General features: G+C 35.1%; 1 protein-coding gene across 1 annotated transcript in view; it reads right to left on the minus strand.

Annotated features, from left to right (window-relative positions):
* The window catches only part of HCN1 (hyperpolarization activated cyclic nucleotide gated potassium channel 1), a 401,400-nt gene that overhangs the window by 4,729 nt on the left and 372,185 nt on the right, over positions 1 to 24,486 (minus strand). Inside the window, exon 7 of the mRNA XM_032135182.2 lies at positions 1,807 to 1,971. Coding sequence (XP_031991073.1) covers positions 1,807 to 1,971 — 165 coding nt within the window. The remainder of the gene's footprint in view (positions 1 to 1,806; positions 1,972 to 24,486) is intronic.

Genomic DNA, 24,486 nt, shown 5'->3' on the forward strand with positions numbered 1-24,486 from the left:
AAGAGAGAAGTTATTTTCCAATTAAGTAAGGATGCTTTCAGGAGCGTCTACTTCTTTTGTGGGTATTGTCTCCCTGAATGAGTAGGTCTTGTTAAATCTCTAAGATTTCAATATGAATTTCTAATATGTTTGTTATATCTAATGATGACGTCCAAATACTGCCTTTACTTCTTCTAATCTATTTTCAGATCTGTATGCAGTCTGCTGTCCTACTAATATAGAGAGAAAGGAAGATGTGAATGTGAAGTGCAGAAAAAAAGCCAACATAACAATTTATCATTCTGAAGTCCTTACCTTTAATAAGAATGAAGCAGTTGAGGCACCTCCTTGTTTATCACAAGTGATCCCAGCCCCATCTTTTTTGAGTTCATTTATTCCTTCCTCCCTTCCTACCTCTCTTCAACAAATATTCATCGTATACTAGGTACTGTGAATGTAATGGTGAATTAAACATGAGCTCTACATTGACAAACTTAGCATCTCTAGAGCCAGTAATAAAAGCAGTGCTGTGATGGGGGAATTTCAGAGGCTACAGGAGAACACATCCAAGGAACTGGGCTTAGTAGGGAGTGGGAGGTCAGAGAAGTTTTCTAGAGGGAGGTGATATCTAAGCAGAGAGAGGAAGGTTGAGCAGAGTCGAGCTGACCAAAAAAAAGCAGAGAAGGGGAGGGTGGCAAAGAGGGTTTAGGTGTGGAAAATGAATGCATACTACCTTATAACGTAATGTTCCAGGATGTCTAGGAATGTTAACAGCAAGCCAATCCAAGCTAACTTTACTATGGCAATTATGCAAATCTTCAAACTAGCATAACTAATAAGACCTAATTGTTGTATATATATTATTATTTGGTAGCAGAAAAGACTTTAAAACATGTTGATGTTCGCAAGGTAAAGCATCTATGCAGGGCATTACTATCAAGGCTTTTTTTTTCTGCTTGAGTCTATATTACAGACATTTTACTATGTCTCTGCTGAGATTAATTTAAATGTGCAAATTTTCAATTCCTAATATAAAGATAAAATGTAAAGTTGATCTAAAAATACAAAAAAAGTGATAAAACTTAGTTTGTAATATAGACTCATCTTATCATATTTTTAGTTCTATTTCAATGCTATCTAGAATTTTTATCATTGCTTTTTACCTGAAGATTCAAATTGTTTTGGCATCAGTCGGGAAATCAGTTTGTTTAGCTAGCAAAAATAGACATTAATAAATAAACCCAGAATACTTAGAAGAGATAGATAGGGACCCAGATCTCTCAAGAAATATAGCTACAGCTAATTGCTATTTCTACACAAATTAACAAGCAAGCTATAAACTGGCATGTGGGACTTTTTTTTTTTTTCTGAGACAAGGTTTCACTCTCTCTCCCAGACGGGAGTGTAGTGGTACCATCTGGGTTCACGGCAACCTCCACCTCCCAGGCTCAAGCGATTCTCCTGCTTCAGCCTTCTGAGTGGCTGGGATTACAGGTGCATGCCACCACACCTGGCTAATTTTTGTATTTTTAGTAGAGACAGGGTTTCACCATGTTGGCCAGGATGTCACATTAAATACAAAGGGATATTTTGTAGGTGATTAAATCATTTATTTCATCAAGCATGTTGCTATTTGATTCAATTATTCAAGTCAGCTAACATTAAGCCCCTACTATCTGTCAAATGATCCACCTGCCTCGGCCTCCCAAAGTGATGGGATTACAGGCATGAGTCACCATGCCCCGCTGCATTTTGGACTTATAATTGCAAACCTATATTATGCCACGAGATTAAATTTTATATAAAGAAGGTAGAAAACTAGAGTACCTATTCGATCTAGTCGGTCAATGGCAACTGTCTCAAAGGCTCTCCTCATCATTGGATATTCCTCCAGGACCTCGTTGAAATTGTCCACGGAAAGTGAGTAAAGACGACAATATGTATCAGCTCGAACACTGGCAGTACGACGTCCTTTGGTCAGCAGGCAGATCTCTATAAAAACAAAGAAGAATGACTTGTTTGATCATTTTCTTTTAAAATCCATTAAGACTTCCCACAATTTAAAACAAGTCTCATGGTGTGAAAAAACAATTATTAGCAGCATTTTCTATTATATCAGCAAATTCCTTCTGACAAAAGTATCTAACTGCCAATACTCAATATTAAAATAATGTTTTTTTTTTTTAAAAAAACAATACAATCTGGTAAGAACAATGTCACATATATGCAAACTCAGAATACAAGAGAAGGACACATGAACCAGTCTGGGAAGATAGAGAGGATTTCAGGAAATGTCACCTAAACCATCAATTGTGCTGTTGTTCATGTCGAGATTGAAGAGTAATGTAAACCTGCTAAATAATATTGTGGAGTCTGTGTGTTTCTCTGAATGTTTTTGTGCCTGAATATGTGCGTGTGTCTGTGTAGGAAAATAAACCTATTTTGGTCAATTTTAAAGCAAATTACCATACCATGGAATTTACCTGCTACTATAATATAAACAAGGTAATTAAAAGAAGCATTTTGAATACTACTCCAAAATTAAATTCCTGTGTCACTAAGGTACCAATGCCATAAAATTATAATTTATGATTGCCATATTATGGCAAACAAAGCTAAGTGTCGGTTTCAAATCTTGTGTGGAATGTTAAATGAGAGAAGTAAGACATGAGAAGCCACATACTGTGTGATTCCATTTATGTAAAATATCCAGAAAATACAAATCTGCAGAGACAGATAACAGATCAGTGGTTGCCTGAGGCAAAAGATGGAAAAGGGAATTAACAGTAAGTGGGCACAGGAATCTTATTTGGGTGACAAAAATATTCTAAAACCTGATTTGTGGTGATGGTTTCATCACTTGGTAAATTTACTTAAAGATATTTGAATTCTACACTTTAATGAATTATATGTGTAAAATATGTTGCATTAAAGCTATACAAAGTGGAAAGAAAATTAGTTTTGTTTTTATTTTTTTATCTTTATACTTATTATAGTTTTATTTGAATTTATTTTTTCTGAACTCTTTCTCTTTACTCTGGAATCATTGTTTTGTCTCTTTTTCTAGGTCTTTCTCTTGTGTGTTGAATGCTTTCGGTAATCTATTGATGTCCAATCACATTTAAAGATAAAAAACTCTGGTAGTGTTGCAGAATTTGTTCATTTAAAGTTTTTCTTTAGGGTAAATAGGCGGGGAGCTTGTCCTCATATTTCTCTAAATACCAGAATGAGGAGGGCTTTACTCTAGGCCACTGACATCTCTCTTAACTGTCCTAGTTCTCCCTCTCATTCAATTGCTTTATGAAAGAACCACTGACATTTCCCCCCCACCATCCTCAGATACATGGTTGGCTACAGACTATTCTGCAACATGGAGGGAGGGATGTCTCATACCTACCATCGGCATGAGTCACCCGCTTTCTGTTCTGTCTTCTGTGGTCCCGTTGTCTCTTAACTAAGAGCCTGTTTAGTATTCTTCCAGGATACCTGCTGTCTCCTTGGCTCCCGTTCTTTGTACATATATTCCATGTTCCCTGAACTTTCCCTTCAAGGTTCATCAGTAACCACCAGCATACATTTAACTGCAGGCTACAGAATACCTGAATAGCACTGGTTTATCCAATACATTAATGTCATTATATTACAAAACAAAATTTGGGAGTAGGGAAGGCCAGCATTTGTTCAGCACTTCAATGATGCCAAGGCACTGTGCCCACAATACTTTGTTTTCCTTGGCCTTCTTCTCATGATCACAAGTTGATGGCAACAACTACACACATTCATATACTCACACAACAGCATCCAAAGTTTGGGGAGACAGCAAAAGACTTTCTTCCTATATTTCTTTTTATTGTGAAGGCAAAAGTTGTACTACAGGTCCCTAACTTACTTTCTCTAGCATTTTATTCTCAGAACTGCATCATGAGGCCAGCCTTAGCTGCAAGAAAGGATTTGAAACTGAATATTTGGTAAATCGGAATAAGGTAACTACTGTTAGTGATTGAATTAGGTAAATCCTGGTTTTATCCCTGAAGTAGTATATGATGCCAGCCATACAAGATTTTATTAACAAGAAAGGGCCATGGTTGCTGGCTATAGAACCAATGTTATCTGGCACTTCACTCATATCAAAAGTATTTTCTGTCTTCTAGAAACATGTCCCTCTGTCTCATCTCCTGGTTGCTCCCAAATACAAATTCATGCATCAGGTTACTTTGTGGTTGAGTTTATATTTTATTCTTTTACTATTATTAATTGGGTCTCTGTAGAGGGATGAGATAAAGGCATGTCCTGGGAATCATCTTAAATAAGAAATGTGTTTGTCTTATGCTTAGAAATTACTTGGAATTATTTTTACAAAGAGCATGCGTTTATATATTACTTTTAATTTTTAAAAACAAGTTTAAAAATTAGAAATAAGAATATAGCTATTCTCAGTATGCACAGTCATTTTAGAGATATGTTGAAAACAGATTTACTGGAGCATAGATATAAGTTTAGTCATATTTTTTCTAAACCATTATTTACAAATAATTTTCTGGCCTCTGTCATCTGATGATCTCATATAATGAATATATAACATATGTAGCATATGTTACGCAGTATAGGTACGCATTACTAAGTAATCATGGCTTGAATCGGTTAAATATTACCATTGGTAAGAAAATAAATTCTTCAAGGAGGATGCTTTTAAAATACTGTTTAAAGCCTACATGAAGGAATGTGTATGTGTGTTATGAGCTCTTAACCCAAAGGTTTTCTATATTGCTGTCTCAGTAAAACTTAGATGTTACTGCTCAGCAAATCTTACCTCTTCATTACATTTTGTTTAAAAAGATAATGTACTTATTTTACTTTTTGTAGTTTGTGGGATCAACACCGATATTCTAATTTGGTCTTTCTTGCCAGTTAATGAGGTAGAGTGTTATTTGGGGCATTGTCTATAGCAGTAATGTTTGGTTTCCTGCTGATTCAGGTACACACACACACACACACACACACAGTTGCTTGGGCTATTTTAGGGTTTCTTTTTTTGGTGTAGTATTGGCCTGGGGATTTAGAGTCCTGTGTTAGTCTCAGTCAACTTGCTCTTGTTTGTGAGAATTAGACACGTATTTATATTCTGTGGACTTTATTTATCAGTGAAATGTAAAACTCAATTATGTCTCTAGAGTTTTATTGTCCTTAACTCTGTAACTAACTTAGACTTCATTCAACATTTTATCTGTAAAGTCTCATTAATCTTTACATCTCCAGTGCCTACATGACAGATAGTAGGGGCTTAATGTTAGCTGATTTGAATAATTGAATCAAATAGCAACATACTTGATGAAATAAATGATTTAATCACCTACAAAAATTCCTTTTGTATTTAGTGTGACATATTCCCCTATGGAGAAACTAAGGGCTAAATATAGACTTGCACAACAAAGTCCCTTCAAAAGTTATATAAAGGACTTTGTTCATTACCAACTCAAAACTCATCAGCCATTACCTTGCTGCATGTCCTCAATAATTTCTTAGTGAGAAAAAGAACAACTGAAGGTTATTCATGAGAGGAGAAATAGTCATTAAGAAGTATGAAAAACACTTAAAATAATCTCTTCTTTTAAAGCCTCCATACTCTGTTTCTAGTACGAATAACAGAATTAAGAAATGGCACACCCTTAGCAATGAAAGAAGAGTAAACTTTCTGATCAAAGAGGCTTAGATTTCATGAATTGAATGTCCAGATTTAATATGAATAGAACAGGTGCTTCTTTGTGAATTAATTTTCTCTTGATACAGTATTAAGTTATTTTGAAAATGTACTTATTGAGTAAACACAGCCCTTTGTTAGGTGTTACAGAGTTTTGGTGTATTTGCCATATCTGTGTGTATATGTGTCTTTGGCGGGGTTGGGGGGTGTTTAAATAAAGGGCAGATATAGAAAAAAAGTTAGTCATCTGTAGCTCATACTATCCTTTATGTACCTTAGAAATTATGTATGTATTAGTTTATCACTATTTCATTTTATTTTATTCTACTGAATTTCTGTTTCCTAAATAATGGCTTTATCGCCCTAGCTGGTTTAAGACATTTTAAAGACAGAAACCATACAGTTACCTTATAATATCCCTCATGGTGCCTGCTACATTGAGTTTCCAGCCCAGGCAAAATGATTTAAAAATGCTTATGCATATGTCAATTACAGTGAACAAACATAAAACCCACACTAAGTTATCTTCTTAAGTTTTGGATAATATTGGTTCACCCATTAGGCATCTTCCCTTGGTCATAGAACTTGCCAAGTGTTTTATGTACTTTCTTTGAGGAACATAACATATCTCTGAGGTTTTGTGTAATGTTTATAAAAAAGAAAATTATCTAGAAGATTCGGTCTTTTTTTTAAATGTAGACATGCCTTTACTCATCAGGAAGAAAATTAACCTGCTTATAGGTACCCATGTTGATTTCATAAAGCAAATAAAGTTAAATACAAAATAAAATAAAATTGGAGTCCCAAAGAACAGATTCAGTGCAGTTTACAGACACAAGCTTTTTAAAGATTGTCTTGGCATACTTTCTAGAATCTGTCTGTTCCAGCCTTTCTGCTTTTTTCTTGTTTGTATACTCTCTGAGAGCTCAACTAAGAATTTCCCAGTGGTGTAATAGCTGTTTTAAGAATCTTAGTGCAAATTTACTTGGGTAATAGGTCCCTTCATCTGGATGCATATTTACATATTATAATAAATTGTAAAAGTAATGTGGACTCAGCATATTAATTTTAGTTCGGTAGAATTTTCCTGGTTTTCTTTATAGGGCGTTTATGAATGGCTAAGTAGTTATTTCACCTAGTTAAGATGAAAACTATTGGTAATGCATCCTCTCATAGGAACACAGACAACTCTGTTTCCAATTTCAATGTCAGAAAGAGTGTGGCCTGGGAGACTAGATTAGGCCTAGCACATTATTTGTATACCTTTAATAATCCTTAGGGTATGAGATATATCAACTTCTCAATGCTATTTTTGCTGGCATTAGCTAACCCTGATTATAAACATTTAAGTCCACCTGACATTACTGTCACCTATATAAATAGTCTTTTTATAAGGTAGGGCAAATGGCTTCAAACGTTTTGCAACTCAGAAATATTTTCCTGACCTCTAAAACTGAACTTGACATTGCAGTGATGCAGAGCTAATCAGGAACTCATGACAGAAATTTCTAAAGTAATGTGCTTAATCTGAGCTTCTAGAATTTATGGGCAAAACTGTACTTAGCTTCTCATAGTAACCTAAAAAAAAGCTGCTTCCTTCTTTAGTAACTGATACCATGAAATAAAAGTAATTCTCTGCTGTGCATCAAAATACTAATTTCCTATAAATTATTTAGATTTCTAATTCACTGTGTAATAATAACATGTAAGAGAAAATATCACTTTTTTGCTTTCTTTTTGTCTTTGTAGACTTTCTGTATTTATACTAGTGAACTAGTAAAACACTGCCTCTGTATGGCACAGGAGATGATAACATCTGGCTTAAATCATTTTGCGTGTCATGTTTGGCTGGTAGAAGTACTCTGGCTATCAAATAGATTTGAATAGAAATCGAAAGAAATTTAGACCAGGAAAGAACATTAAATCGGTGCAAATTTGTTTAGTATTTGATTGATTTTTTAGTATAGTATTTTAATGCATTTCACATTTTGTACAATCTTCTGAAAAAGAGATTGAATACAACAAATGTCTAAATATAGATATAAAGAAGGTATTATTCATGTATAGATAGATTACATATTATAATATTCTAATAACCAGAATACTCAATTTTTCATTTTACTAAGGGTATAACTAGTCATTTCAATTCACATAGATACATTCCTAATTGCACAATTATTTGTGTCCTCTTCTACTACTCATGCCCTGTTATTTATGGTTATTTAGATCAAATAAAGTTATTGTTTTGTCAAGCAAATCTTAGCTCCAAGTTCAATCAAATCATCTCTCTTAAGATATATAAATTAGAATGATCACCTGGGCCTCTGAATGTTGGCCTAGTAGCAACTCCTCAGACAAGCTATGTGTTAGCAAAGTTATTCATTGACAAAGCTGTTATGTGGTTAACTAAAACAGTGCCTATAAAGAGCCCACCACAAGCCTGGCACATTGTGGGCACTCGTAAAGCATTAATTTCCTTCCTTTTCCCCCATTTCCTTGTGTTCTAATTTTTCCTTATGATTTTGACGGTACCTACTAGAAGCAAATAAAAGTAATGCTTCATACATCAAGTAGCTCTCCAAATTTGTGATATATAGCTATCATCTTTCACCATCTCATAAACAATTTGTTCATAAACTAATCATACAAATTCCTTAGACTGTGTCTTAAGGAAGATGGTTTCACATCCACTAATACTCTTTCTTAATTGTCCCAGGGAGAATTTATCTTTGTGCTTCCTCTGTATCTTGATCATCTTGCATCTTAGTTCCTACAATATATTATTGGACTTACTTGTTTATATTTTTTATACTAAAGTATAAGGTCTTTAAAGGAAGTGCAATGATTGCATTTGCAATGTCATCACTTACCAAACATTGTCATATATTATTTGGTTCAAGAAATATGGAATGTTGGGAGGCCAAGGTGGGCAGATCGCTTGAGGTCAGGAGTTTAAGACCAGCCTGGCCAAATGGTGAAACCCTGTCTCTACTAAAAATACAAAAAATTAGTGGGTATGTTGGCAGGCGCCTGAAACTCCAGCTACTTGGGAGGCTGAGGCAGAAGAATCATTTGAACCCAAGACATGGAGGTTGCAGTGAGCTGAGATTGTGCCACTGCACTACAGCCTGGGTGATGGAGTGAGACTCTGTCTCAGAAAAAAAAAAAAAAAGGAATAAGTGAATCAATCAATAACTGAAAATGGCTTACATCAGATTAAAAATATTCTTCATAAAACAAGGTGCTCACATTTGAACACAATATTCCAAATAGGCAAATCTTTTTGTGAAGCTTTGGCTCCAGTTGACAGAAGTTATAATACAAAGCTCTCATCTGGTTCCTACTCATCATAAACATGTTTGTAACATGATTGTTTGATTTTGTTGTACATGTGAATTTTTGAAATTAAAGTTTACACTTTCCACTCCTTAACTTCTCTCCCTTTCCTCTTCTTTATCTGTGTCTTTCATTTCCATTGTAACTCCTTCAGCTTGCATAAAATCAGCTTTACATAATACTGTTGGTAAACTTATATAGAATATATATTTGTACTACTTGTCTTTGGCAAGTTAAAATACCTAATTGATATTACTGATATTACAGATATGTTACATAGGTAGGAAACAATCCCAGGTAGCCCCATGTTAGCCCATGTGACATTGATTAAAAGGGTTCTGTTTTGTGATTGTAACAAAAATAACATAAAAATATCAAAGCTAAGAAGGGTAAAACCACAATTTTTCTGCTTCTATCTGCTTTAAAAATTCACCAGACCATTCCAAATTGTTCCTTTCGATCTTTAAATCTAGCAGCACTCAAGTCGTCAAAAGCTAATCAAACACCTTGAATTATAAATGCCTTTAAAATGCAGCCAGCTTTTAAAAATTCATCAAATGATTTTTGGCTCTTAGGTACCTCCAATGTGTTTTTGAAGTAATATCCTGACAGCTCTGTTTTCCTATGTGGCTTAATATGCTTCTAAAAAATGAAAAAAACGTGGCAGAAACAATAGTCTCCATAGGAAATATATTCACCAGATATTTATGAGGCAAGTCTATTACAGCCTAAAAGGTTATTTGTCTCTAAAATATTTCCCTTGATGCTCTCTCTCTCTCACACACACACCGCATGCACACATGATAAAATCAACATTTAAACATGCATTTCCTCTATTTGTTTAATGCAAAAATTATTCAGTTCATTCAGAATGGATTCATTAGTGCAGTGTCACACTTTAATATGTATGGGAATCACCTGGGTTGTCTTACTGCAAAGCAGGTTAGGATTTAGTAAATCTAGAGTGTGATGAAAGAATCTGCAATTCTAACAAGGGATAGGTATTACCACTGATAAGCTTCTTTTGGGTGATGAGTTCATATAGCTGTCAGATTTATAATTTAAAAAGGGTTCCTCATTTAGAAGAAGTTGGAAAAAGTAAACAAAAGGAATGGAAATTAAAGATAACATGAATTCAAGTTAACCACTATTTTCCCTGTAACCTGCACCTCAGGCAATTGTGGAGAATACAAATTGTGTTCTAATTTTGTATATTTTGTATCCTTGTCCTGACTGAAAGAGTTGAGAATTATAAATTCAAGAATAATATGAAAAAAGATTTGAGCATAATTCCAAGGCTAAATAACCTACTAGTGACTTTATGTAAATTCAAATAATACATCATTCATCATAGAGTAATTCTGTACATCACTGGTGACATGAAGGGTCTTGGTTAGACTTCAAAAAAGTGTAGAAACTACATTGCACAGACTATGGGGATGAAGAGGACAAGAGAAAAGGAACAGGAGGGGAGAGGAGACATTAGAATGAAACAGTATCATGATACAGGTTTAAAGAAAGGTTTGGAAGCTAATTTTTATGAAATTTTAGGAAGAGCAGCTTGACAAGATCATAATTATTTGGTTAGGCATAAAGAATATTTCTCCGTGGATAAGAAAGTTAGTCCTGATCTACACTATTATTGCAGGGCTCTTCAGGAAAAAAACTTTGTGTGCAAAATATTATTTTAAGAAATTAACTTACATGGAATAGAGTGGAGAGTCCTGGCTCTCTACATATCTTGCCATTTATGGGAAAGACATTTAGCCTCTCTTTCTCCAACAGGTAAATTTGTTCTCTCAAATCTTTTGCTTTACGATGCAGGCATATTTATCTATAGTCAGTTTGCCGAATGAGCTGGAAGGGACATTTTTAGTAAAGAATTGTAAAGAAGTTTTGATAATAATTTTGGGGAATTGATTGATCTAAAGCTGTAGCACTGAGAACAGAAGCAGTCTCTCTAAATAATCACTGTAAAATGAAACTTCAACAGAGCTTGAAAGGGGATGAGTCATCCATGATTTTGAACCTAAACATAAAACAAAACAAAACAAAACAAAAAAACAATGCTAGGCTGTGTCTGTCCTAGGAGTGAATATAAGATAAAAGGTTGTTTTGGGAACAAATAAAGCAGAACTTTTGCATAAAAAAACTAATTTCATGAAAACTCTTTCTCACATTAATCCAGTTATTCCTTTATTAAAAAATGAAAGCAGTATTTGTGTGTGTGTTTTGTACACATTGGTAAGCTTTTCTCATGTGACTTTAAAAATCTCTGCTAACTGGTTCAACCAGGATTGATGCTTACTCCAAAGATGGTCATCTATAACTCGGGTAGCAGCCCATATGACGATCTGGCTGGAGAACTCTTTCGATGGGGATGCTTCAATCAGACTGTGACTAATAGAATTAATCATACCCATTGTTGGGGAGATTTAAAGTAAAGAACGAATAGCTAGAAGAGTCGGAGTGCATGAGTTGTGAGAATGATAAATCCCCAAAGCGGTGTTTGGCCACTGGCATCACTGTGGTTTCCTGATGGACAATCTCACTTGCCATAAAATCTGCCTCTAATACTCCTGAGATAATTTCCCTTGCTTCTTTTCTTCCTGTGATCCCTTACAGTGCTTCTTTGCTTCCTGTGATCCCTTACAATGCACTGTATCATCAGTTAATCTGATCTTTACTTTGTGTCATCCCCCTGAGTGCCTGACTCATACACACCTGTACTCGTGACCTCTTTCAGGTCTAGAAGTTCATACCAGTCCATTTTGTTAAGAGCCTCTGCCTTTTCTTTTATTTCCTTCACTTGATAGATTACAATGAGTTCTTCAAGTTCAGTATGTGAGTAGTCACAGAGAGGTCTTGATGTAAGTAGAAAACTAATATCCTACCTATAGAGTTTTCATTTTCTACTTTTCAGTAATTTGAAGTATTCATAGAGGATGACTGAGAATCAATCTTTGTGCAAGATAACAGAAAAAATTTATTAGGCAAATAAAGAAGTCCTATTACCACTGCCCAATCAAGAAAACGTTCACACTTACAAATCAGTCCTAACAGAGGTAAATATCTGTTAATTTTTTTCCCACTCCAAGAAACATAATTCTATATGACCACTAATGAGCAAATTGAAAGTAGTAATTACAATAATAAAAATGCCACTGGGGTTTTGAGTTTAAAAAGTTTGTGTATAAGTTTAAGTATGGGTTGATAAGAAATACTAATCCACGTGAATAATTAGTTACTTTAGTTAGTAGTATGTGTTAATTGATAGAGGTAGAATGCATATACATTAGAGCGATGATAATGATAAGAAAAATATATTTTATAGAATGTTTGTTTCTTATATATCTTATTCAGAATGAGTTAAATTTGGAAAAGAGGCTTGTTTTGAACAGAGGGGTTAGATTAGGAGTCCTATAGCCAAATCCAACCACTGGCCTATTGAGCTGCTTTTTTTAAATTAAGAAGTGGATTTACATTTTTAAAGGTTTGTTAAAATAAAAGCAAAAATGAAAGATGGATATACAATCACATATGGCTTACAAAGCCTAAATATTAACTACCTGAACTTTTACAGAAAAACATTTGCCTACTCCTTGGTTACACACATTTTTTTCCTTACAAATAGATGTCCTTTATTGTATCTTAACTTAGGCAAATAAAATCTGGAAAGAATAGAAATCAGCGGACTAAAGATGTATAAGCCACTATTTAGCTTGTGACTTTAAGCAAAGTGAAGTGAGGAATTAGGTCAAACAGTCCAACAGTTTATCCAAACCACATATTATCTTCTATATTTAAAAAAGAAATTCTCTCTGACTCATTTGGTCCACATGATAAAAAGGACACCAGGAAATCCTTCCACCAAGGGGTTTGGCTTTCATCTAGGAGAAAAGACATCCACTCATTGTTTCAAAGCTTAACTGAGGTGTGATACATCCTGTTGAAACCGTGTTCAAAGAAGCCTCATATAACCAGAAACTCAATAAACCAATATTTTATTTCCATATTTGAGAAGGATAAGGATGATAAATGACTTTCCAAAAAGATAAAAGTTACAAAAAAGCAGATTTTTCCTATATTTTGTTAATGTTTTATTGCAGAAAATTGTAAACACATAAAAGTAACAATATATTATATTACTAGAATACTAGTAGAAGAGTATAAGTCTAATGAATTAGAATAGTGTAAAAAAATACCATCATCAAATCTCATATGTTCCTTGCACAGATTAAACAATCATCAACTGATAGCTTGTTTCACTGGTACCTCATACATTGCCACCTAATTATTTTGAGAAAAATTGCAGACATTATTATTTCAAAAATAAAATTTCAGTATGCATTACTAAAATATAAATATTCTTAAAATAAAAATGTCCATAATATCACTATAACACCCCCAAAATTAATAGTAATTTCTTAACATTATCAAGTACTTAGCTGGTGTTAACATTTTTTAAGCAGGCACACATTTTGTCAAGAAGTTATTTGCAGGTCATGTCCCAACTCCCTCACTTTCCTGAGGAACCCAGACAAAAACATCCTCTAGAACTATCACACTTAAAATAACTAAAAATAAATTTTGAAACATGAAAGATATGTAATTTATTATAATACCCTATCAGGACAAGAAAATTCTATTCATGTATTTCAAGAAGGGATACTAGCCAATTTTTACAGCATCAACTAAAAACAAAAAAGAATTTTGCTGTTGTTGAGCATTAGCAAAATATAACTAAAATACCCTAGTCCTAGAATACTGATTTATCAAGCTGTATATTTACTTACTATTTTGCATCATCATCACTATCATAGCAGAAACTCCTAAACAGAAAGATGAAAGACAACTGGAATTTCGGAGGTCAAGTGAGAATGAAGGAAGACTTCAAAGAATCTCAGAAGACAAACAAAATAAACGCAAAGAGAAATCATCTGAATGCTATTTGACTATTATTAATTTCTCCACTTGTGTTCCAATATATAAAACTGAATGAGACTTTCTAGACTAGGATTTCTCAACCTCAGCGCTACTGACATTTTGGGCCAGATAATTTTTTGGTGTCTGGAGTTGTCCTGTGCATTGTAAAATGTTTAGCTTCATCTCCCTGGCCTCAATCTGCTGGAAGCCAATAGCAAACTCCTCACACTGAAAGTACCACAATAAGGACTGACAGGAGTGCTCATGAGGACATATTTTTGGCCTCTTATCTTCATAAACTCTGCTCTAATAATCCAAGGTGCCAAACATGCTAGTGCTTTGTGTCTTTGTACAACTTTTGGATCGTCTTTACAACAGAAGCTTAAAATTATGTTTTAGATATCAAAGCATCTATAAATAAACTCTTTGGGACATTTGCTTTAATTATGCAATCTTTTTTGGATAATCTTCTTGGAACATTGTAAAGCAAATGCTAATCACTTTGTTCATGAGAGATAGCTATTTAAACACATTAAAAATGCTTTTCAAAAATTCCATCTATTTTTCTTTTCCATTCAAGTGTCAGGTAACTCCAGTTGGTTTACCAGTTTAATTTACCAGCAGGATAAAATAGATTTCTGCTGAAGAATCTGTGGCATTTAGATTCAGAGGCAAAAAAAAAAAAAAATAAGGAAAAATAAAATTAACGTTACTGTTTTTTTTTTTTTGAGACAGAGTCTCGCTCTGTCGCCCAGGCTGGAGTGCAGTGGCGCAATCTCGGCTCACTGCAAGCTCCGCCTCCTGGGTTCACGCCATTCTCCTGCCTCAGCCTCTCCGAGTAGCTGGGACTACAGGCGCCCGCCACCACGCCCAGCAAATTTTTTTGTATTTTTAGTAGAGACGGAGTTTCACTGTGGTCTCGATCTCCTGACCTCGTGATCTGCCCGCCTCGGCCTCCCAAAGTGCTGGGATTACAAGCGTGAGCCACCGCGCCCGGCCGTTACTGTTAATAAATAGTATCATGTGCAAATTGTTTATGACAGAGAAAGTTTGATTCGGTTGGAGGTTTTTGTTAGTATGTTGATATGGTCTGGCTCTGTGTCCCCACCCAGCGTTGTAGAAATGTAGTCCTCAGTGTTGAAGAGGGGCCTGGTGGGAGGTAATTGGATTATGGGGGCGGATTTCCCCCTTGCTGTTGTCATGGTAATGAGTGAGTACTCAAGACTTCTGCTTGTTTAAACGTGTGTATTACTTCCCCCCCCCCTCTCTCTCTCCTGTTCCACCATGTATAGTATGCACCTATTTCCTCTTCACCTTTCACTATGTTGTAAGTTTTCTGAGGCCTCCCCAGCCACGCTTCCTGTATAGCCATCAGAACTTTGAATCAATTAAATTTCTTTTCTTCATAAATTACCCAGTCTCAGGAGGTTTCTTACAGCAATGCAAGAACAGACTAATACATATGTGCAGGCAAAAAAGTATTTGAGAGCATGCAGACAAAAAATACACAAGAGCTCTTCTCTTCTTTTTTTTTTGAGATGGAGTCTCACTCTGTCGCCGGGCTGGAGTGCAGTGGCATGATCTCGGCTCACTGTAACCTCCGCTTCCTGGGTTCAGGCAATTATCCTGCCTCAGCCTCCTGAGCAGCTGGGACTACAGGTGCCCGCCACCACGCCTGGTGGCTAATTTTTTTTTGTATTTTAGTAGAGACGGAGTTTCACCATGTTTGCCAGGATGGTCTCGATCTCCTGACCTCGTGATCTGCCTGCCTCAGCCTCCCAGTGTTGGGATTACAGGCGTGAGCCACTGAGCCCTGCCAAGAGCTCTTCTTTTTGGCTAGCTATAGTATATGTTTAGGGGAATGTTAAAAGATTCACATACAAAGATATTCTTTCATATTGAGCCACATGTTTAAATTTTATTAACTTTTACACTGATATAAAAGCACATAGATTATTTATTTTGGTAGAGAAAACTGAATAAAATATGCCCAACACTGTCATAGTATTGGGACATAGTATAGGACTATCATATATCATTAATACATTTTGCAATATATTTTCCACCATATAATGATACGTATGTAAGTTTAATGGAAATTCCTTCAATATTTCTTTAGAACATCACTTAGTAAAACTACTAAGTGAAAACTACTTTGTAGTTACATTGACAATATTTTTTATTTGTGCTCCACGTGTAAAAGAAACGGGCTTTAAAAATTGTTTTCCCAATGTCAATGTAAAACAAAACATGTTGTTGTTACTGGCTTTCTTATATGCTATCTTGATAGAATGTTGCCACACAATATCTTGAAAATACATTGAAAAGTATTAATTCAAATTATGTGTAGTGAGTGGATTTAGGGTAAAGAAAGTTTGGGTCATAAAAACAATCATTCTTTAATTTGCTGTCTAGCTAGGTATAGTGCGTGAGTTTTCCTAGCCAAGGTAAAGACAATTCTTCCCCAAACTTGAATTAGTATCTCATGACAATTCACATTTGGATGCTACTGTCAGTGGAATAAATTTCAAATTCCTTAATCTGGCTTTCAAAACCATCCATAATCTGGTCTGATCTCATGTTTCCAACTAGTACTGTCTCTAATTACAATCTCAAATGCTCCCATTTCAATTCAGCAAGCATCTACTTAGTTCCAGCTATGTGCTTCATTCTGTGTTACGGGAAATATACCTCGTAGGACTCACTAGTAATTCTTTCAATCAGCTCCAGTAAAGCTCTTGGTCATTCTTTTCTTCAGTGTGTAGTATGTAGTTCTCTTTACAGAAATGCTATTCTTAAGGTTCTCTACATACATATATATCATCATTTATTGATTTAAATAAAATATTAGTTGAGTTGACATGTTTGTCTATTTTTTTAATCACTTCACTTAACGCATAATCTTTTAAATCATCAGTAATAAAAATAAAATTAAGCTTTGTAAAGGTAATTACAAACTTGTACTGCATCCTCCATATCTGAACTGGATCTAAGAAAGTTCCTACTTTCCCCAGATGAATGTGACTTTATGATGAACATTGCCATGGATGAAGATGAAAATATACTTTGATAGCATATTCAAAATTATTAAAGAGAATAGTATAAAATGCACAAGTATTTTCTATCTTTAATCTCTATTATACTTTGGAAACAAGCCTACGAAATACTATTCTTGATATAGGAACGGCCACATATTTCATGACAAAGATGCCAAAAGCAATTACAACAAAAGCAACAATTGACAAATGTGATCTAATTAAACTTAGGAGTTTCTGCACAGCAAAATAAACTATCAATAGAGTAAACAGACAACCTACAGAATGGGAGAAAATTTTTGCAAACTATGTAGCTGATAAGTCTAATATCTAGCACCTATAAGGAACTTAAACAAATTTACAAGAGAAAAACAAACAACACCATTAAAAAGTGGGCAAAGGACATGAACAGACACTTTTCCAAAGAAGACATACATGTGGCCAACAATCATATGAAAAAAGCTCAATATCATTGGTCATTAGAGAAATACAAATCAAAACCATAATGAGATACAATCTCACACCAGTCAGAATGGCTATCATTAAAAAGTAAAAAAAAAAAAAAAAAACAGATGCAGGTGAGGTTGCGGAGAAAAGGAAACACTTATACAGTGTTGGTTGGAGTGTAAATTAGTTCAACCATTGTGGAAAGCAGTACAGTGATTCCTCAAAGAGCTAAAAACAGAACTACCATTGGACCCAGCTATCCCATTACTGCGTATACACCCAGAGGAATATAAATCATTCTACTATAAAGACACATGCATGCGTATGTTGATTGCAGCACTATGCACAATAGCAAAAATGTGGAATCAACCTAAATGCCTATCAATGACAGATTGGATAAAGAAAATGCAGTACATAGACATCACAGGATACTATGCAGCCATAGAAGAGAATGAGATCATGTCTTTTGTGGGAACATGGATGGAGCTGGAGGCTATTTCCCTTAGCAAACTAATGCAGGAACAGAAAACCAAATATGGCATTTTATCACTTATAAATGGAAGCTAAATGATGAGAACTCATGAACACAAAGAAGGGAACAGATACTGGGGCCTACTTGAGGATGGAGGGGAGGAGAGAGGAACAGAAAAGATAACAATTAGGTATTAGGCTTGGTACCTTGGTGATGAAATAATCTGCACAACCAATCCCTATGACATGAATTTACTTATATAACAAACCTGCACAGGTACCCCTGAAATGAAAATAAAAGTTAAAAAAAATGGCGCTCATTGAAAATGGAGACTATTTTAATACCCTCTAACCCCTTTCTTTTCTAGCAAACATTTTTGAAATACCTTAGAGGTAAATGATTGCATTTCTATAAATTGCACTAAAGATGAAAAATAAAAGGAAATATAACAAAAATATATTTAGTTAAGTAGGACTTAGCTTAGCTCCTAGCTAAGTAGGAGCAAAGTGATCCAATGCATAACTCCAAGGAGACTTAGCATCTGTGCACTGAAATCCTTGTTTTAACAAGTCCAACTGTGTTTTCTAACTATGTCAATCCTCTTTCCCTTGGCTAGTGCACAATCCAGTTTATAGAATATATCAAACTGCAGCCTTCTTGCTGAGAGGAGCTGAATGCTGCTTTAATTTCCCAGCCGGGAGCTGGTATTTCATCATGAACCAGGCATATTAAATTGTTGTGTAAATGTTAAGACCACAATGTAGGCCATATGGCAGTTTCTCTTTACAGAAGAGGAGAGACCTTCAAATCAAACTGTTAAGTCTGAGAACCATTTGAAGTCACCGTCATTAATTTGGAGATATGGACAAGAGATTTGTTTTTCTTTTCTATGTGTTTCTTTCTCCATCCTATGCACCATAAGAGAGATGGGTCTATTTAAAGTGGAAAAAACAATGTAGGTCAATTCTAAGTCTATTACACTCTAAGTGGAATTTCCACAAGTTTCTATTTCATAATGGTGGGGGAAATGCTACTTTAAAATCAATTTTCTAAGTCCATATTAGGGTCATGCTTCACTTAGGAATGAGCTGGAGAGATTCCAGATCATCAGAAATGAGTTTCCTGAGGTGAAGGAGCAGAAGTAGCTTCATATAATTTCTTTCTTTAAAACCGGTCACACATTCCTTCAATTTGCCATCTCCATCTCAACTTTTCCTTGACACACTACTATTCCATTTTTACAACTCAACTCAGAAGTGAGGTGGGTACTCTTAGGGCCTTGAACATTTTGTTTAGGCACAAGTGGGCCAATGCACATGGCTAATGCAAAGAATTGAACAATAAATCCAAAATATCTTTCTAAAATGTTATCCTCTGCGCTGGAAATAAAATTTCACATCCTCTGCGGCCATTTCTTTTCTCATTTTCACTCTTCTTATATCATTATAGACTTCTCACTTGGAAGCTGGTGGGAATTAGTTTATTCTTAGGTATTTCTGAGGTCCTATAGACTTAGACACTTTCAAACAATAAATCTCATTTGAATTTATTAAGGGTATTTTGCTTAAACTTTTTTTACTATTTTCAGCCCTGAGTTATTAAAGGTATTTATATTTTGGCATCTTATTCATTTTAATGGTCCCTGAGAAAAATTTCAAGATTGTTATCTGAAAAATGTAGCCGAGATCAATCACCACCAGTTTCTGTCCACTTCGTGATTTTAATGAAAAAAGGTCTTGATTTAAAGATGCTCGTAATTGACTAATGATGGCAGGAATGTTGAATTTTGTTTTATTTTCTAAAACCATCCTTACACAAAAACATGGTAACTGTGACCATGAATGATTCAGAATGACCCAGGATTTGTTCTGCAGCACCTTATGATTATCTTATAAACAAATCATCAGATGTTTGCCATCAGTTCCTCATCTTCTCTGATAAACTTTCTTTATAGTTTGGGGAGACACACAAAAGGAAAATTTGTTTTTAAAGAACTTCAGAGTTAAGGAACTAAAAAAAACTAAGGTTCTAAGATTCTCAGAAACTGGAAATTAACTTTTATTTAGATAATTGTTTCTCATTATATAGGAAAAAGTCGACAGATATAGGAGACAAGACATGGGAGTATTATTTTGTGTCTTCTCTCAGTGGCAAATCGATAATGATAATAATGTTATCTTTACCTACTAATATGGTTTAAAAAATATATACCTTATTAGAAATTATAAGTGCAAACATTATATCCTTTCTGTTCTCCAAGTTATAATAGTACATGCACAACTATGAATATTATTATGTAAAAATGATTTCAGTATTTAAGAAGTACTAGACCAAAAATTTCCAGTTTCTTGAGGCAGGGAGATTGCTCTGTAGTAACAAGTATCCTGTAAACTTCAAGAAAATAAGAACTTTTAACATATTTCAAATCTTTACAATAAGAGGATAAATATGTACTGAATTGGTAAGTCCACCTTTGCATTGTAAAATGAATGCAATTAAGATTTTAAAGGCTATTTCTAAGAAGTGTCTGATGTGTTTTAGTGTTCATCTTTCTCACTCATGTCCAATCTGACTATATTATTGTGAGCGAGTATCAACTGACTTGTTAGTATTGAAAATATTAGACACATCTTTTGAGATTCTATTCATTTCTTTGGGGTACGACCACATATCCAAGCAAAGGGAACTACTTATTGCATATCATTAAAACATTAAGATGTTGTTGATGTGTTTCTCTCGTAACATATGGTATGAGGTACAAAGACGTTTTTAAAATTACTTCTGGCATTTTACATTTTCAAAGGACATCCCAATAATGTGGGTTTAGTATACACTGAAAAATTGGTGACGAAACGCAATTTAAAGTGACTAAATGTTTTCTACTTTATTATTTTTTGCTGAACTGTTCTGCCTCACAATTTTATTCTTCCCATCTAAGTAAACTCAGCCATGGAGAAGTGTCTCCAAGGATAATAGGTCAGAACTGTCATACTTAATTGAAGTATGCTTAGGATGATTAAATTCATATTATTTAGCAAAAGGTATGCATGTGTGTGTGTGTGTGTGTGTGTGTGTGTGTGTGTATGTGATGTGTTTTATAATTCAATAGAAGTGGGAAGAATTCTTATTTTCTGAAATTTATAGAGTAACATTATTGGTAATAATGTTCAGAAAATTTACCTGTTACTGTAGGAAGAGCAGTTACCTGAGAGTGAAAGTCCCAGCCCTGTCACCACCAACCACTACGCTTATACATTTCTCAGGCTCCTCATTCGTGTAAGAAGATTAGATAATGAATAAGCTCCCTCTAATTCTAAATTTACAAAAATGTCTATGAATAATTTAGTGTATGATAAATATATGCCTTCCATTTTACTTCTAAAGCATATGAAAAACATACCAAAAATGATAAAGATTATATATTCTTGTGGTTATTTTAATATAACTGAGTTATATAATACATATGGAATTACTTAGCACAACGCCTGGCACATTAAGAACTAGTTGTTTGAAGAGTTTGGATTTTACTAAATCCTAGAATATGATTTCTTATGTGTGTGCTCACAATTCAATTTTGTTTATAGTGAGGAAATTAGAATTTTCAGAGTTGAGGTTATCTCTAGTTTGAAAAAGCTGTCATGATTATTCCACCCTTACTTCCCCACCATCTGACACACACACATTGATACAGAGTCATTTTCATTGCTATAGGATTAAGAATAACACATAGTCAGGAGAAATACAAATTCACAATTAGATCTCCAGTGCTGATTCACTTGACACGAGCCCTGAATCAATAATGCCCCAGTACTGTCTTTTACACGCATCTGCTGCTTTATACTACACTGGCCCTTTCGCTTATGTTAATGCCTAACATCATGGCACAGACTGTGCCAAGTACTGCTCTAAGTATTTTAGAAATATTGACTCATTTCATCCTCTAAGCAAACCTAGTGAGGTAGGAATTAACATTATTCCAGTTTTACAGATTTGGAAATATTCTTGGGGAAGATCTGTGGCTTTCCCAAGGTCAAAAAGCATCTCAGGGTGCAGCTGCATCACCTACACTCCTAACCAGTATCCTCTCATCTCCCACCACATTTCAAAGAGCTTCACAGTCCAAGGTCTGACAATTTCTACTTTTTTTCACTATCCACGAAAAAAAGTGGTAGTTATTTTTTAACCACTGGAGCATGAATCATCACAAATCTCACCTACCTCCATTTCTTTTTAAATTGCTAAGTGGTTGGCCTTGAAAACACTCACAATGATAATACTACAAATGAAATGCAGCCTTTCTCTAAAAATACTGTGAACTCTAGAAAAGGCAAGAAGACATTTTGGATGTTTTATGCCAAACAACCTGGCAAAAAGAATGTACCCTTCAAGAGTCCCATTCTAACAGAATCATTGGTCTGAAAGGGGCTGTAGAAAGTGTCTGTCTTAATAATCTCATTTTACACATGACGATTCTGAGCCCCTGGGTGTTACACATGTTAGGTCCTATCTATGGAAAGGAAACTAGAACGTGGCTCTGTGGATGCTGAGCACACTGCCATATCATGCTGCCTCCTGATCCTTTTATAGTTTTGATTGTAAATATATACTTTGGTAAATTAATTTGCAATATTATAGAAAGAAAGAATCAGGCATTAAATCATGCTTAGGTTCCCTAGACATAACTTGTAAGTTGCACGTGGTGCATAGTTTAGGAGGGAGAATCCTGGTACCGTTGCACCGTTCTAGCAATTTGGACCTTTGGACTTGAAGGGAGGGTCTAAATTTAAGAGTAAGTAAAACCTGGGCATAGAATAAAAAGCTTCCGTTAGTAGCACAGGGGGAAGGCCACATGGGAAAGGAGCAAGCTAGAGATAGAGTTGAAATGACAACACAGTGAGAAACCAGCCATCTGTCCACCAGCAATGAAGCACACAAAGTAACCGCAGGACATCATTGCCTTCCAAATGAACCTATTCATGTAGCAGATTCCTAAGATCAGCCCTTTACTCATAAACTGTGTTTTGGGGAGGCATTATACAATATAACCTTAAGAACATTTTAACCCTAAATACCTCACAATGATAAAAAGCCCATTCTCTTTCCTATGGATATATTAACTACTCTTTAGGATAAAAATATGACTTAGAAACGGAAAGATTTTTAAATTGCCTCCAAATGTATGCTTAATGCCTCACAATGTAACACTTATTGTTCATACAGAAAGATGGTATTACTTCACCTTACTTTACTCTGGGCTGAGGACAGAGAATAAAAAAGGTGAGTGGAGAATGAAAATATATTAAAAATAAGATTTGGAACCCTGGTTGCTTTCATGCAGTTGTACTTGCATACTTTGTTGAAGTGTGCCTTCTCAGAGACATTTATGTCACTTTTGTCTCCTAGACTCCACAAATACAATGGAGCATTATAATAATCCCGAAAGAAAGTAACACAACAGAATAATAGTTTGCACAACTTTATCCAAGGAACTCAAAGTACTTTATTAATGTTAGCTCATTAATCACACCAGAGTGTGGCAGAGGATGAATAGATCTGCTGAAGCAGAGCAAGAACATCTTACTCAGCAAAGTTGTAGTGAGATTCAAAAGTCAAATGGGAGGCTGGAGAGCAAATATACAGGCACAGAAAAAGAAGTGATGTCAAAGGAATCTTCCTATTCCATTCAGCACTGTATTAGTTCATTTCAAATGTGGTAACAAATTACTACAGAGTAGGTGGTTTATGGACAACAGAAATGTATTCTTACAGTTCTGGAGCCTCAAAGTTCAAGATCAGGGTGCCAGCATGGTCAGGTTCTGATGAGGGCCCTCTTCTAGGTTACATACTGCCTTCTTTGTATTCTCTCATGGTAGAAAAGAAGCTGGCTGGTTCTCTGCCTCTTTATACTGGGGCATGATATGGTTTGGCTGTGTCCCCACCCAAATCTCATCTTGAATTGTAGCTCCCAAAATTCCCATGTCCTGTGGGAGGGACCTGGTGGGAGAAATCATGGAGGCAGTTTTTCCTGCACTGTTCTTGTGACAGTGAATAACTCTCACAAGATCTGATGGTTTTATAAAGGGCAGTTCCCCTGCACATGCTCTCTTGCCTGCCACCATGTAAGACATTCCCCTGCTTCTCCTTTGCCTTCCACCATGACTGTGAGGACTCCCCAGCCATGTGGAACTGTGAGTCCATTAAACCTCTCTTTCTTTATAAGTTACCTCATCTTGGGTATGTCTTAATTAGCAATGTGAGAATGGACAAATACAGGGCACTAATCCTATTCATCAGGGCTCCACCCTCATGACCTAATTACCTCCCAGAGGCCCCACCTCCAATGTCATCACATTTGGGACTGCAGTTTAAACACATGAATTGTAGGGGACATAAACATTCAGTCCATAACAAGTACTAAGTAAGATATTACTGAAACACTAAGTCTAATTATTTGGTTCACATTTATGACTTCTGTTAAGAATTTGTAGGGAAAACAAAAATAAATAGACACTTTTATGTTTAAAAAATTGTAAAAAAAAGACACCATTTATTAGAAGAAAACTTTGGGATTAGTTAATTTAATGTTATAAAAA

Source organism: Hylobates moloch, unplaced genomic scaffold (assembly GCF_009828535.3).
Source record: "Hylobates moloch isolate HMO894 unplaced genomic scaffold, HMol_V3 SCAFFOLD_17, whole genome shotgun sequence".
NCBI lineage: Eukaryota > Metazoa > Chordata > Mammalia > Primates > Hylobatidae > Hylobates > Hylobates moloch.